At 45.6% G+C, this 15125-nt stretch overlaps 1 protein-coding gene across 1 annotated transcript; it reads right to left on the bottom strand.

The window, feature by feature from the left end:
- Positions 1 to 739: 739 nt before the first annotated feature.
- Positions 740 to 14708, bottom strand: LOC126473329 (cuticle protein 18.7-like). The gene is made up of 4 exons (XM_050100315.1): positions 14551 to 14708; positions 6439 to 6573; positions 6067 to 6225; positions 740 to 1168 (listed from the first exon to the last, which is right to left on the bottom strand). The coding sequence occupies exons 1-4, from the start codon at positions 14560 to 14562 to the stop codon at positions 905 to 907; spliced, it is 570 nt and encodes a 189-aa protein (XP_049956272.1). The 5' UTR covers positions 14563 to 14708; the 3' UTR covers positions 740 to 904.
- Positions 14709 to 15125: the final 417 nt, after the last annotated feature.

Genomic DNA, 15125 nt, shown 5'->3' with positions numbered 1-15125 from the left:
GCAGTATAAACTTCAGGACAATGGCCTTGCCGCATTGGATCCACCAGTTCCCGTGAGATCACCGAAGTTAAGCGCTGTAGGGGGTGGTCGGCACTTGGATGGGTGGCCATCCAGGCCGCCATGGGCTGTTGCCATTTTTCGGGGTGCACTCATCCTTGTGATGCCAGTTGAGGAGCTACTCGACCGAACAGTAGCGGCTTCGGTCAATAATACCACCATAACGACTGGGAGAGCAGTGTGCTGACCCCATGTCTCTCTTATCCGCATCTTCCACTGAGGATGACACGGCGGTCGGATTTTCCCGGTAGGCCAAAAATGGTTCAAATGGCTCTGAGCACTATGGGACTCAACTGCTGAGGTCATTAGTCCCCTAGAACTTAGAACTAGTTAAACCTAACTAACCTAAGGACATCACACACATCCATGCCCGAGGCAGGATTCGAACCTGTAACCGTAGCGGTCTCGCGGTTCCAGACTGCAGCCGGTAGGCCGCTCGTGGCCTGAAGATGGAGTATAAACTTCAACAGACATGGGTAGATAAATAAAAAAAAAAATTAATTAGGCGCCCCAAGTGGGCGCTTGTGTGACTTGGACGTTAGACTGCTCCTAACGCTAACTGAGGAGGTTAAAGTCATTCGTGGTACGAAATAAGGAAATACATTAGGAGAGGAATGAGGCACTGCAGTAGTTATAGGAGCTGATTCTCTGTGGTTTAGAGCAAATATAAAAAGATTGGAAATATTTATAAAAACACACTTGCAACTGATTTTATTTGCAAAAAAAGAGGATTTGTACATAAATTACGGGTATCTGTTAAAGGGCAGAGTTCCAGAAGTAGTGTAGAGGACTAGTGGCGTTGGCGTAGGCTGCGGTCGTCGTCAGAGCTGTGGTCGGGGTGGGCGGCTCAGCCGAGGAGCGCGGCCTTGGCCTGCAGGTGGGCGACGGCGTCGGCGACCTTGCCGGCGGCCACAGCGGGGGTGTCGACGGGCACGCCCTCGGGGGTGAGCAGGGTGCCGTCGTAGTGCACGCGGTAGGCGGCGGGCACGCCGGCCGCGTAGGCGTAGTAGGCGGCCACGGGCAGCCCGGACGCAGGGTCCACGGGGGAGGCGGCGGCGCGGGCGGCGGCCTCGGCGTGCGCCACGGCGTTGGCGGCCTTCGCGGCGGCCACCTGCGCAGACAACTCGCTGCAGTCCAAAACATAAAGGAACGAGCCACTGCGCCATCACACGTGGTCTGCCTAGCCCGCCACTTTACTCTACCCGTGCAGGTAGCGTTCCACTGGAATACTCTAACATGTGCGTTCCTCAAGGTTCAATGCGAGGTCCATTTCTTTTCCTGCAGTCGATTAGCCTTCCTTTGAACTGAAGCATATTGTTCTGAAGCTGTCTTTCTGGGTACAATTCAATCTGTATCACTAAGTTCGGGATATGTTACATAGTTTCTATGACATTGAAGGGTATGTGCTAAGGTCTGATCAGGGTAGCTACCGAAAATAGTCGGTAGTTGCCAACCGCAAGGTGTAACGTGTATAATATCTTTGAGTAGGAGGACCTTTGATGGTTTAGAGAGCTGGGCGCGCACAGTAAAAAACCTGGGAGTCGGAGGTAGGTGCCCAGAGGAAGCAGATGTGTGGTGACAGCGTTAAGGTTGGTCGCTGCCCCTGACCAAACTTTAGCAGAAATGAGAGAAGATATATAATCATTTCAAATTGGTTTTTGTTACACAATGTTAAGAGTTAGGATTTGTATGTCCAAGGTTAGACGCAGTGTGATTCGTGCTACGAAAATGTTTGAAATGGTAGGTTTTTTAACAATATATATATATATATATATATATATATATATATTGAGATCAACATTGTGTTTAAATCTAACAGCCTGAATCATAATCCACATCCTTTGCTTGTATTGGATATGAAAATTAGTAGTAAACTAAAGTTACCCACCAATGAAAGAACCAAGTAAATATCAGGGCCAAAAATTAATTTTCCAGTGCCATCTTAATGCCATTGCACAAACGGCATTATTCTCTTAAACTTGATTGCGGAGTCATATACATGTTGCATTTCTGGCAAAATGGAGGAGTGCAAGAAACAAGTTCACAGACGCACACAGATGCAGGTTTGCTGAATAATTAATCTAGAGCAATCTTATCACTGATACTTTCACAGAATAAAAGGATACAATTTTGGTTAGATACTTTCAACACAGTGTTTCTGACAAAGGAGCCCAATGGAATAACAATGTGTAATAAACAAATTGGCTGGGTCGCTTTTGTGCGAGGTGTGTGAGAAAAGTAGCGAGACCGAAAACGCTGCGAGCGATCTGGAGACGTTGTATTGTTCTACTTGTGTAGACTGGGGTGTTCAACCCTTCCGGGTGCTCAGTCCGAGTTTCAGCTCCGTTCAGTTAATCCGTGATTTTTGAGAGCGTTTTGTTGTACGTTACGAAATGGAACAGAGCAATTTAGAGCGACGTTGTGCCACCAAGTTTCGTCTTGAGCGTGGGGAATCCGCGAGTGTGAAATGTTGGAACAGGCGATTGCAGAACACTCCGTATTAAGAGCACAAGTTTCTTGCTGACACAAATCGTTTTTCGAAGGCCGAGAACACTTTGAAGATTAACCTCAGTCAGGGTGTAAATAAAGATAAGAGTAAGTAATGGTATTTGCAAGTGACAAAGGGATCAACGGAAATATTACTTTGAATGGAGAATCCCTCAAAGTGGTAGACAGTTTCACTTACTTAGGGAGTGAAATATTTAGTGATGGAAGAATAACCAACGAAATTAATAGGAGGTTACAGAAGGGAGGCAATTTCTACCAAACAATAAAACCCCTGATTTGGAATAAGGACGTTTGAGAAAAAGCAAAACTCCTTATGTATAAGAGTCACCTATGGAGGAGAAACGTGGAGAATGGCACAAAAGGACTGGAGCAGACTCCAAGCAGGGGAAATAAAATTTCTCAGTGCAGTTGAGGGAAAAACAGGAATGGACAGAGTAAGGAACATAGATATCAGAAAGGACCTTAAACAAGAAAGTATGAGAGAATAAATCGAAAAAAGAGATTAAGATGGTACGGGCATGTTAAGAGTACGTCTGGGCAGAGACTCCCCAGAATTATGGAAGAACTAAAGATGGATGGAAGAAGACCTAGAGGGCGCCCAAGAACACGGTGGAAAACGGGAGTGAGAATATCCGTGGAAAGGAGAGGTGTGACCTGGCAGCATGTGGAGGAAGACCGAGCCAAATGGAGAGGGCTCGTCAGCACCTAGACCCGGCAGTAGGTGGAGCGGGATCCGGATATAGATAGATAACGGAGACGATCACCTTCAAAAACCGAAGAAAACATGTGAGTGCTCTTGTGAGTTCAGACCTCCAGGACAAACTGTCAACAAAGTGTTTTACAGAAAATGTCCTTGAAAGGCTCATTGCAGACAAATGGATGATGAGTCGTGACAAGTTCCATGCTATATGGCCACTTCCATCACGGAATTCTTGAACTCAGTAAGCGATCCTCTTGTTCTACAGCCCCCATATTCACCTCATCTGAGTCCTTGTGACTTCTTTCTTTTTCCCAGATTTAAAATTGTCTTAAAAGGAAGTTATTTTGTGACTCTGGAGAACATTCAAAACAATATGACCGACATGTTAAGGCCCCTACCTGCTGAAGCCTTTCAGCGCTGCTGCCAAGATTGGCAACGACTCCGCAGGTGTGTAGCTGCCGAAGGGAACTACTCTGGAGGGGACAACATTGTTGTCTGATTAAAAATAAAAACTTTGGTAGATAAAAAGCCAGTCTCATTGCTTTTCTTACACAGCTCATATGCAACAGTGACTGAGTTTGATCTACTGGTTAGAATGCAGCTAGTAAAGTAGTTGTTCCATTTCAATAACCAAGCCATTGACGAGTAATTAAAACTTTACATAAGGTCCTTTCTTCACGACATTTTTCACGCTTCATGGCAGTACATGTATTTCTGTAGGTATAGGTGCGTTACTATTCATTATCGCCTTTTTACACTTCAAACATGTGTACATAATGAGTTAAGGACGATATGTCCAGAACTGACCGCGTATTGCGAGGCTGATGGTGGATGATGGGGAGGCTATTGACGCAGGACGACGTTGGCTCCAACGTCGGCCAGTAGAGTGGTACAATGTGGGCATACGGGGCCTCACACTAAAGTGGCGTAAGGCCGTCGCACTAGATGGAGATTATGTTGAAAAATGTGGGTTTGTAGCCAAAAGAGTTGGAATTAATATGGTGTATTGGAGTACTGAATAAAACCAACTGCTTTGAGAAGGAAAAAAGTGTGTTGCATGACTACCTATTGAATGCTCCTCGTATAGCTTGTTTCACAATTTATGTTACACACTTGTAAAGGTTGTAGAGGGGACTTAATAGGTCAACCAATGTCCGGAAACGTCATCCAACGACGTTAGAGAGCGTGAAACTCATAAGCGCCGGCGCCCGTAAATGTTTATATATAGAGGGTGATGCCGTTATAATGTTACAAACTCTCTAGGATGAAGGAGAAGGATAAATTTATCAATTTGAGGCAAAGATCGCTGTACCGGAAGCGAACGACTAGAAAGTTATAAACGAAAACAGGTCTGTTACCTCTGACAATGGAATACATGTACTAACACTGCTGTTGCGATGACTGTAGGGTAGGAACTTTCAGAGGTGGTAGTATGGACCAAAATAAGGAGAAAATGCTCAGTAAACAGGGCATGTAAAATCAATAGCTGAGGAGCTAAGAGCAATTGTTCACCTTCGCCACCGTGAAACACATCTCATCTATTGAACTAGTGCTCATAGCTCTTCAGGAATATATTTTAGAGTCCAAGTTTACTAAAAGCTTTTTTCCTGTTTTTGTCGTTGCAACCATCTCTGAAAATGGCATACCCTAAATTCTTAATAATAACAGCACCAGTGGATGTAATCCACTGTCGGAGGCAACTGAATGATTTTCGATTGTAACTTTCGATGGCAGATTCCATTGAAAGTCTGCAAAGTAATATTTCAGAGCTAGATCAGAAATGTAACGACTATGGTATGAAGATTAGCATCTCCAAAACGAAAGTAATGCCAGTGGGAAAGAGGTATAAACGGATTGAGTGCCAAATAGGAGGAACAAAGTTAGAACAGGTGGACGGTTTCGAGTACTTAGGATGCATGTTCTCACAGGATGGCAACATAGTGAAAGAACTGGAAGCGAGGTGTAGCAAAGCTAATGCAGTGAGCGCTCAGTTACGATCTACTCTCTTCTGCGAGAAGAAAGTCAGTACCGAGACTAAGTTATCTGTGCACCGTTCAATCTTTCGACCAACTTTGATTTATGGGAGCGAAAGCTGGGTGGATTCAGGTTACCTTATCAATAAGCTTGAGGTTACGGATATGAAAGTAGCTAGGATGATTGCAGGTACTAGCAGATGGGAACAGTGGCAGGAGAGTGTCCACAATGACGAAATCAAAGAAAAACTGGGAATGAACTCTATAGATGTAGCAGTCAGGGCAGTCAGCAGGCTTAGATGGTGGGATCATGTTACACGCATGGGAGAAGCAAGGTTACACAAGAGACTCATGGGTTCAGCAGTAGAGGGTAGGAGGAGTCGGGGCAGACCAAGGAGAACGTACCTGGATTCGGTTAAGAATGGTTTTGAAGTAATAGGCTTAACATCAGAAGAGGCACCAATGTTAGCACTGAATAGGGGACCATGGCGGAATTTTATAAGGGGGACTATGCTCCAGACTGATCGCTGAAAGGCATAATCACTCTTAAATGTTGATGATGGTGGTGATGACGATGATGATGATGATGATGAACTTTCGACTCGTTTGTTTACCATACAGGGACCCTTTTCCATCATCGCGGAATCACGCTGTATATACACACATTTACGGGCGCCGTTGGAAGACGTTTTCTGACATGGTTGCCTATACAAAACAGAATCTACTAAGTCCCCTCTAAAATATCTGGAAGTGCATAACACGAATTGCGGAACACCATGGCTATCTGCGCGCGTTGTCATGGAAACGAGGAGTGCTGGTGGTACAAACCTCAGGAGTGTCCAGAGGGACACCTTGGGGTCCGATGACGATGTTGGCGTATCCGCCGACGGGGTAGCCGTAGTAGCCGCGGGCGGCGACCACTGCGGGGGCGGCGACGGCGGGGAGGCCGAGCGTGTTGCGCGCCGCCTCGGCGGCCTGGATGCTGAGGTGCGCGGCCTTGGCGGCGGCCACGTCGGGTGCGTCGGCAGTGATGGGCGCGGGCACCACGGGCACTCCCAGCGTGTTGCGCGCCGCCTCGGCCGCCTGCGTGGCCAGGTGCGCCGCCTTGGCGACGGCGACGTGCGGCTCGTCGGCGGGCACCACGGACGCCGCGGGCACGCCCAGCGTGTTGCGCGCCGCCTCCGCCGCCTGGATGCTCAGGTGCGCCGCCTTGGCTGCGGCCACGTCGGGCGCGTCGCCCACCACCAGAGGCGCCCCCAGGTAGGCGTGGTGGTAGCCCAGGCCCAGGTAGCCGGGCTTGGCCAGCGCCATCGCCACGACGGAGCTCAGGATCAACTGCAAGGCACACAGCAACAGGTACACACCCACTGCGTAAAAAGGTTCAAAGCTAAAGCTCACCAGGCAAAATACACTACTGCTGCGCCAAGAAGAAATGCAGATGATAAACGGGTATTCATCGGACACATATCTTACATTTTCACGCCATTTGGATGCACAGATCCCGAGAAATCAGTACCCAGAACAACCACCTCTGGCCGTAATAGCGGGCTTCATACGCCTGAGCACTGAGTCAAACACAGCTACGATGGCGTGTACAGGTGCTTCATGCAGCTTCAACACGATACCACAGTTCATCAAGAGTAGTGAATGGCGCATTGTGACGAGCCGGTTGCTCGGCCACCATTGACCAGACATTTTCAATTGCTAAGAGATCTGGAGAATGTGCTGGCCAGGGCAGCAGTCGAACATTTTCTGTATCCAGAAAGGCCCGTACAGGACCTGCAATATGCGATCGTGCATAATCCTGCTGAAATGTAGGATTTCGCAGGGATCGAATGAAGGGTAGAGCCACGGGTCGTAAAATATCTGAAATGTAACGTCAGTGCGAACAAGAGGTGACCGAGAGGTGTAACCGATGGCACCCCATACCATCACGCCAGTATGTGCGATGACGAATACACGCTTCCAATGTGCGTTCACCGCGATGTCACCAAACACGGGTGCGACCATCACGATGCTGTAAACACAGCCTGAATTCATCCGAAAAAATGACGTTTTGCCATTCGTGCACCCAGGTTCGTCGTTGAGTACACCATCGCAGGCGCTCCTGTCTGTGATGCAGCGTCAAGGGTAACCGCGGGCATGGTCTCCCAGCTCATAGTCCATGCTGCTGCAAACGTCGTCGAACTATTCGTGCAGATGGTTGTTGTCTTGGAATCGTCCCCATCTGTTGACTCAGGGATCGAGACGTGGCTGCACGATCCGTTGCAGCCATGCGGATGAGATGTCTGTCATCTCGACTGCTAGTGATACGAGGCCGTTGAGATCCAGCAAGGCGTTCCGTGTTACCCTCCTGAACCCACCGATTACATATTCTGCTGACAGTCATTGGACCTCGATGAACGCGAGCAGCAATGTCACGATACGATAAATCGCAATCACGATAGGCTACAATCCGACCTTTATAAAAGTCGGAAACGTGATGGTACGCATTTCTCCTCCTTACACGTGGCATCACAACAACGTTTCACCAGGCAATGCCGGTCAACTGCTGTTTGTGTATGAGAAATCGGTTGGAAACTTTCCTCATTTCAGCAGTTGTAGATGTCGCCACCGGCGCCAACCTTGTGTGAATGCTCTGAAAAGCTAATCATTTGCATATCACAGCAACTTTTTCTGTCGGTTAAATTTCGCGTCTGTAGCACGTCATCTTCGTGGTGTAGCAATTTTAGTGGCCAGTAGTGTATTAGTCATATCCATATCGCTGTAGATTGTGTAGTACTGATACCAGGCGGTTATGCCACTTTTCAATGTTGACCAACTCTTTGACACTTGTTGCGCCACCGCTTCTGTCACTTGGCGGGTCAACAGGAAATGTTCATCACAGGCTGACGCAATAAACGAAGGTGGAAGCTAGCAGGGCGGACTATCACATGGTCCTCAAGCGGACTCAGCCAGCCCAGCAAGAATCGCTGTTGGGGTGGTAACGCTGCTGACATTGCGGAAACTTGGAAGCAGATGTATCCATAGCGATATCGATTTCTACACTTCCAAGACTGGCACCGAACTACTTCCTTAGTGTATGTGACGAGTACTGATGGTTTGGTAAAATACTAGTGCACAAGGCCACCATAAATACTGCCCATTTCAGTGTCACCGACTGCAGCCAGCCATCATCGACCCGAAATGGGACGACTAGCAAAAACTACTACATGCTGCCTTTGCTAGCTGCCGAACTACTGGCACCAGCAATTCACTCGTACTTTCGAATTCGGGGATCATCTGCTCGCCTACCTGCTTCAGGGTGCCTGCCTGGGTGTCCATGGTTCGCGCCTGAGCTTGAATAGTTTGTCTTGTGCGGGCACACTCTACAACTGCGGGATTGCTCTGCAAGACAATGTCGCTGAACGCTGTGCTAGTTTCGTTGTTTCAACTCTACGTGCTCGACTGCTTTCTGCACTGAGTCGTGCAGCCACTCCAGTCAACTTGACCGACTGTGGAGTGTGTCATAGGGGCCTGCTGCCCACCACACTGTCTGCCTGACGTTGCGCTACTCTGCCGGATATAACATCGTCTCAGATGCTGCCTACTGGACAGGAATACGTCGTGCTCTGGTTGTTATATGAGGCCACTTGCTAATCTCGGCATCTTTCCCCGATCGAGTCGAGTCTGCATCTTGGGGGCCTAAACCACCGCCAGGCAACACTATAACTGTTAAATCTTTCTCTCAGTATAAAATCATTTATGTTATCAAGTTTTGATGATATGCTGTCGGATATACACCTGATACATGAACCACCGTCGAGTATAGATTTAAGTGTCAGGAAGTCGTTTCTGAAAGTATTTGTAAGGATTGTAGCCATGTATGGAAGTGAAACAAGGACGATAAATAGTTTGGACAAGAAGAGAATAGAAGCTTTTGAAATATGGTGCTACAGAAGAATGCTGAAGATTGGATGGGTAGGTCACATAACTAATGAGGAGGTATTGAATAGAATTGGCGAGAAGAGGAGCTTGTGGCACAACTTGACAAGACGGAGGGACCGGTTAGTAGGACATGTTCTGAGGCATCAAGGGATCACAAATTTAGCACTGGAGGGCAGCGTGGAGGGTAAAAATCGTAGAGGGTGACCAAGAGATGAATACATTTAACAGATACAGAAGGATGTAGGTTGCAGTGGGTACTGGGAGATGAAGAAGCTTGCACAGGATAGAGTAGCATGGAGAGCTGCATCAAACCAGGCTTTGGACTGAAGACCACAGCAACAACAACATGAACCGCCACCCGACTAATCGGCAGCCATCAGCATCTCCACCTGTAGTGGGGTACCGGACCGCGCCAGCCATTCTGGCACCCCCGTTACATTTTTGAAATGGTTTGTATGTGCCAGGTGGTAGTATGGAATCAGTGCAGAAAAATGGGACGATGTGGAGACGTGACAGAATGGCAGGGAGGAGCTATCGTGTTTGGAACATCCCAAGAACACATCGTGAATAAAGTTGCCCGATTTGTCGGTTTATCACCTCGTATTGCCCATTGTTTGTACATGAATGGTGTACCACTTGTAGTCTAGCAATACGTAATACGTAACCAACAGGGACCGGAGACAAGTGGCGCACCTTGTCATTGACAATCAGTTTCAAATATGGCCGGGACTGCTACTGTCAGTGAATGAATGTGTATCTCAAGGAGTTTCACAACAAACGCTGAGAAGAAAACTGCGTGCAGTGGACTTTTTGAGTGGGCGATTGATTGCAAAGCTACATGTCTTCAACTGACCATATAACACAAAAACTGGACAATAACCAACTGGAGGAGGTATTGATCTGTGACAACTCACACTTTCGCCTCTTTAAAAGTGATGCAGTGGGTCTAGCGCATCGACATCCAATTAAGGAATTTAGCTCACAGTATACGGAGGTTACAGTTCAGGCCGCAGGTGATTTGGGCCTACTCATACAGGTGACTGTGAACGTGAACAAGCTTGGTTATTTCAACAATTTCGGTCACAAAGTGTTTCCTTTCTTCTATATGTTTATGGTATGCTGCGGACAGTCCCATCATTCAAGATCACAACAGCTATGCTCACGTGCTCGGTGTACACTTTTATGGTTTGACGTACATTCAGAAACCCAGTTGTACCTCATTTGATTTAGTAAATCACCCAAGAATAGTCCATAAATAATATTTGGTACTAATTAGAGCCGCTGAAGAAACATAGCAGTTAAGATACATTCAGTCTGGTAGCTCTAAGATATCTAATAACCTACGAGTGGTTTCAGTTACTTCAAGCCCATCTTGTGGACTCTCTTTCTCGGCGAATTGAAGCATTTATCAAAGATATGGGGTGTTTCACTGTATTATTGGGGATGAGTTTTTGTTCTATGTGCTTATCGTTACTACCCACAGTTAGCTAACAAACATAAATAGCGCATGGCGCTTCAGATACGTATACAGCCGCGTGGCTCTGCTTTCTACAATAGAAACTCACATGATGGATCAAAACGCTCTGGATTATTAGTCGATTTTCGCAGGATACTTGTAGTTACAAGCGATTATTTGAAGTTGTATTCCCATGTGCGTTGCGTAACTTAAGCTATATTGTGACTATGGATCAGGGAGAAATTGTCACATCTGTGAAAGAATTTTTAGGTTAACTCAAGGTAGCGTTATTTGGCCAGTACTGTTGACGATAGAAATACATGATCTGATGGGAAACGTCATCTCTGTAGGCCCGTTCGCTGATGACTATGTTGTATATAGTGAAGTCACAAAAGCAGAGAAAGACATCGAGTTGGAGGAGGGCCAGCAGTAGATCAGGACGTTGCTTACAAAACGATGGGTCTGCTGATTCTTGCATATCTTGGACGCTTACAAGTAGCGCTAGTACAGGAGGCAAAGAGCGTCAGAGGGAGATTACACACACCACAAAAAGTAAATAAATAAATAAAAATAAAAAAGGGCATTTAACTCTAAACACAAACCAATGTAACGCGCTGTATATACTTCACAGGAAAGACTCATCGTTGTTTAATGTCGCTAATTTAACAGGTAAGAGGCAGGATGTAAAAAATTACATTGAGTAAGTATCAGAAGAGCTCATTTAGCCTTTCAAATTTTTCTTCAGAAGAGTGTTTGCTGAAACGTATCGTCGCAACTGTTGAGAGAGACGTCGTCCAAGGTTCACGAAGTCAAACATCTTTTTTTCTGCTAACAACGCTGTGCTCATTATGAAATTAGCTTCTGGAAACTGCTTAGGATCGTTAGAGAAATGATGTTTCTTTGGCTTGCAGTAATCGTGAGAAATTCCTCTGTGGCATGAACAAAAATTGGAAACTTGAACCTGAGAGGTGTCACCTAGGTGTCGTGAGGTACTTCTGAAGCAAGAGTATTTCCAACACAAGAGAACAATCTGACTTCATGTCCCAGTTTCTGACAGTTTGTGCCAGGGAGATCGGTTGCCAGATTGTGCATACTCGTAAGGGAAATTATTGTGATTTTAATGCGATAGTGTGTTGGTCATGCTAGTTATTTGTAGATAAGTAATTGTACAATTCTACAACCTGCAAGGATGGTCCCTTGTTGAAGACACGTACATTTAACTTGGCACATAGTTTCTTGCCACTGAACCGCTATGGAATTGGAGCCTTACACGTTCTCACTCATTTCGGATTAATTATATCTAATCTTCATTAATTACTCTAGTGAGTGAGGTAATGAGGTAATATTTCTAAGTTTCAAGTGTCAAGTGCATCATTACATATCTTGGTGTGTGTTGTTTGAAGTTCACTGCTGCGAAAATGTGGCGGAACGACAAGCATGTGACACTCAGTATCGCTATTTCACAACTCTGTAAGTTATTGATGCACGTTTTATATAAATTATCGTTTCATATGAATTAATGGCAGATGGGACTTATTTGAGGTTTGCACCATGTCCTTTCTGACGAGCCCATTCGGATCAGCAAATATTTCTTCTATGTCCTGGCGGCAAATCTACCAGTTCTACCAAAATTTACTAACTTGACTCTGATTTTGCGTGATTATTTATAAACACCTCAAAATAATTGCTACATCTGGCAATGAGTGGTAAAAGCTAAACGTTAAATAAATCGATAATTACTTTCCTTTATAAAATGAAATATACCTATATTGGGTCAGTAATTTGGTGGATCTTTAGAATGAAGATATAAAAAGGAACAGTGCATTGCATTTTAGCGTTGTAAATGCTGTCGTCAGTGTGATCTATCGCGGCATGATAAACATTACACCAAGAGCTACACAAAGAGTGGCATAAGTACGCCAGCAATCGTTTAAAGTTCAATTTCCACTGATATTGACAGGAAATCACTGACAGTATTTCCATGGAAAGGGGAAGCATCAACCTTTGAGGATAATTATATCAGTGCTCCGTAAGACTCTCATACATAATATAAAACATATAGTAAACATTGTTTGAGATGCTATCAATAGAAAACCCTAATGCTTGTACGTATCACTCCGGTCTAGAGCGGAGACGACTGCCCCGTCTCGAGAATGCCTGCTAGTCCAATTCTTGAGTGAATAATGATAACCATAAGAGCAATTTGTGCACGAACTTCCTCTTTTATTTAGACAAATTACAATGTAGTTCCCTTATGCACTCAGGAGTACTACACAATAACAGAATATGTGAGAAACAAATATTAGAAGTTCTACATAAATACGTGAAAGAGAACACTTTTCTCTGCAAGTCTTTCTTTGACATATTGTCTGACTGACGTATTTTGCAAATTTCACTTAGCTACGTACACCGCTCAGTGACCAAATGGGCTTAAAATACTTTCCGATGTTAAGTCAAACAGAAGATACCTGGTGATATTCACTTGAAACTTGGGTATGATAGTAGCTTGTTCGAAGCTATGTCGAAAGGAAACTGCTTTAGTAACACACGACGATAAAACTTGGTACTTGATGTTAAATTACGAGTCTTGAAAACCATGAAGTAGGTAGGAAGTAGTAAAGGAAGCCCTTTTAGATCAAAGAAGCTTTAAAGAGGAGGAGTAAATATTCAGAGGATGAGAGAGCCGAAAGAATGGAAAACAAGAAGAGCGCATGTACAGTATAAATGCTGCCTGTTAACACAAATCGGGTTAAGTTAATAGGGGCTGAGGACAAGAAAGAAGAAACGAAAACATAAACAGCAGCAAAGTAAGTTGTTTCACTTCTAAATTTATCAGAATAAGCGGTAAAACGAAAAGATGATTAAAATAATGAATGAGACGTACGTATGATAACAGACTGGAACAGAGGCGTTGTTCTGGCTGGAACGTATGGACGCCTATGGTTAGGAAGAATTATGGATTAAGTGTCTGTTAGTAAAAACTGAAAGCTTTTATGCAATTGATACCATTACACGTGAAAACTCTGGAAGAGAACCACAGAAACAAATGCAGAGAAACACCAGAAGCAGAAAGTGAAGGTGGAAATCGACAAAAAAATCACTAATTACTGCAAATAAAGGCCAACATCGAAAATTATCAAACAAAAGAGGAGTGTAAGGGGAATAAAGAAAGAGGAACAAGAAGAAATGGAGGAAAAGGGAACAGCAAATATGAAGGACTGGTATGAACATGGTGTCAGCACATACTAAATGTAGACTGCAATTGAGAAACTGAAATATTGTTAAAGTAGCACCTAGAAGTGGAGAAAGAAGAAGAGCAGTAGCAGGATGAGGAGGAGGAAACCGACAGGAAAAAATTGAATGACTGCTGCACAAGATTAAAGCAGTGAATATTACCAAAAACAAACAAGTTCTGATGACAGTAGAACAGCGTTATGAGAAAGAAGGAAGAGGAAGATGATGATGATGACGAAGACTGAGGAGATAAGGGAACATCAAAATTAAGGGATTAGTCATGAAATCAACATATACTACTGAATAGTAAATATAAATTTGGTCAAAATATCTTGAAAGATAGTAGGTAGGAAGTGCAGTAACAGCGTATGCAGGAAATGGGAAAGGAAAAGAGCATCTGGGGTAAGTGGAGATGAAAACTGACAGAAGAACGTCATGAATCACTGTAAAAGATACCACCAGCAAACATTACTTAAAACTAAGAAGTTACGGTGGCAAATGAACAGTGTAGTAGGAATGAAGCAAGAATATTAAGAAGGAAAAGAGAATTGAAGTTTTGACGATTAAGTGTGAAAATGGTAGCACATACGGCTGAATGCAGCCGAGAAAAGCTGGGCAGTAGAAGAAGATGGGAGAGTTTAGGTAGTGTGTGGGGAAGTTGGGTGTGGGATGCAGAGCGTGCAGCGGGTACTCACCAGGGCCTTCATGTCTGCTGCGGATGCGGCCAGAGAGAACTGCCGGCTGTGCGTGTGGACGCGGTCGCGGTCGCGGGCCGGGCTTTATATAGCGGCGGGGCGCGTCCGCCGCTTCGCGGGCGTCGCGTCACCGCGGCAGCCAGGGCCAGCCGGGCGGGTCGTCCTCGCAGCTCCAGCCGCCCCGCCGCCCATCCGCAGCTGGACCGGCCCGGGCCCGCTGGAAGCTCCGCAGCCTCCGGCGGCGGCGTGGCCGCGGTCCACCTGTTGCGTAACTCCGGAGCCAAGGTCACTCCGCGGCTCTCTTCCCATCATAGGAATTGGGCACTACTGTCCTTCACGCACGGTATGCCGAGCACCTTGGACACGAGTAGGCAGGTGTACTCGGCGTTTCTGGAGCTCCGAATAGAGAAACTTATTAGAAAACAAAGATAAAGCACTACTCCTGGACAACATATCAAGTAATTCAGCTGTATAAGAACTACTGACAGCCTTGGGAGAGCCAGCCCTGTCAAAACTCTACCATCTGGTGAGCAAGATGTATGAGACAGGCGAAATACCCTCAGACTTCAAGAAGA

The sequence above is a fragment of the Schistocerca serialis genome, chromosome 4 (genome assembly GCF_023864345.2).
Source record: "Schistocerca serialis cubense isolate TAMUIC-IGC-003099 chromosome 4, iqSchSeri2.2, whole genome shotgun sequence".
In the NCBI taxonomy this organism is placed as follows: Eukaryota; Metazoa; Arthropoda; class Insecta; order Orthoptera; family Acrididae; genus Schistocerca; species Schistocerca serialis.
This window is presented reverse-complemented; position numbering and strand designations above follow the sequence as displayed.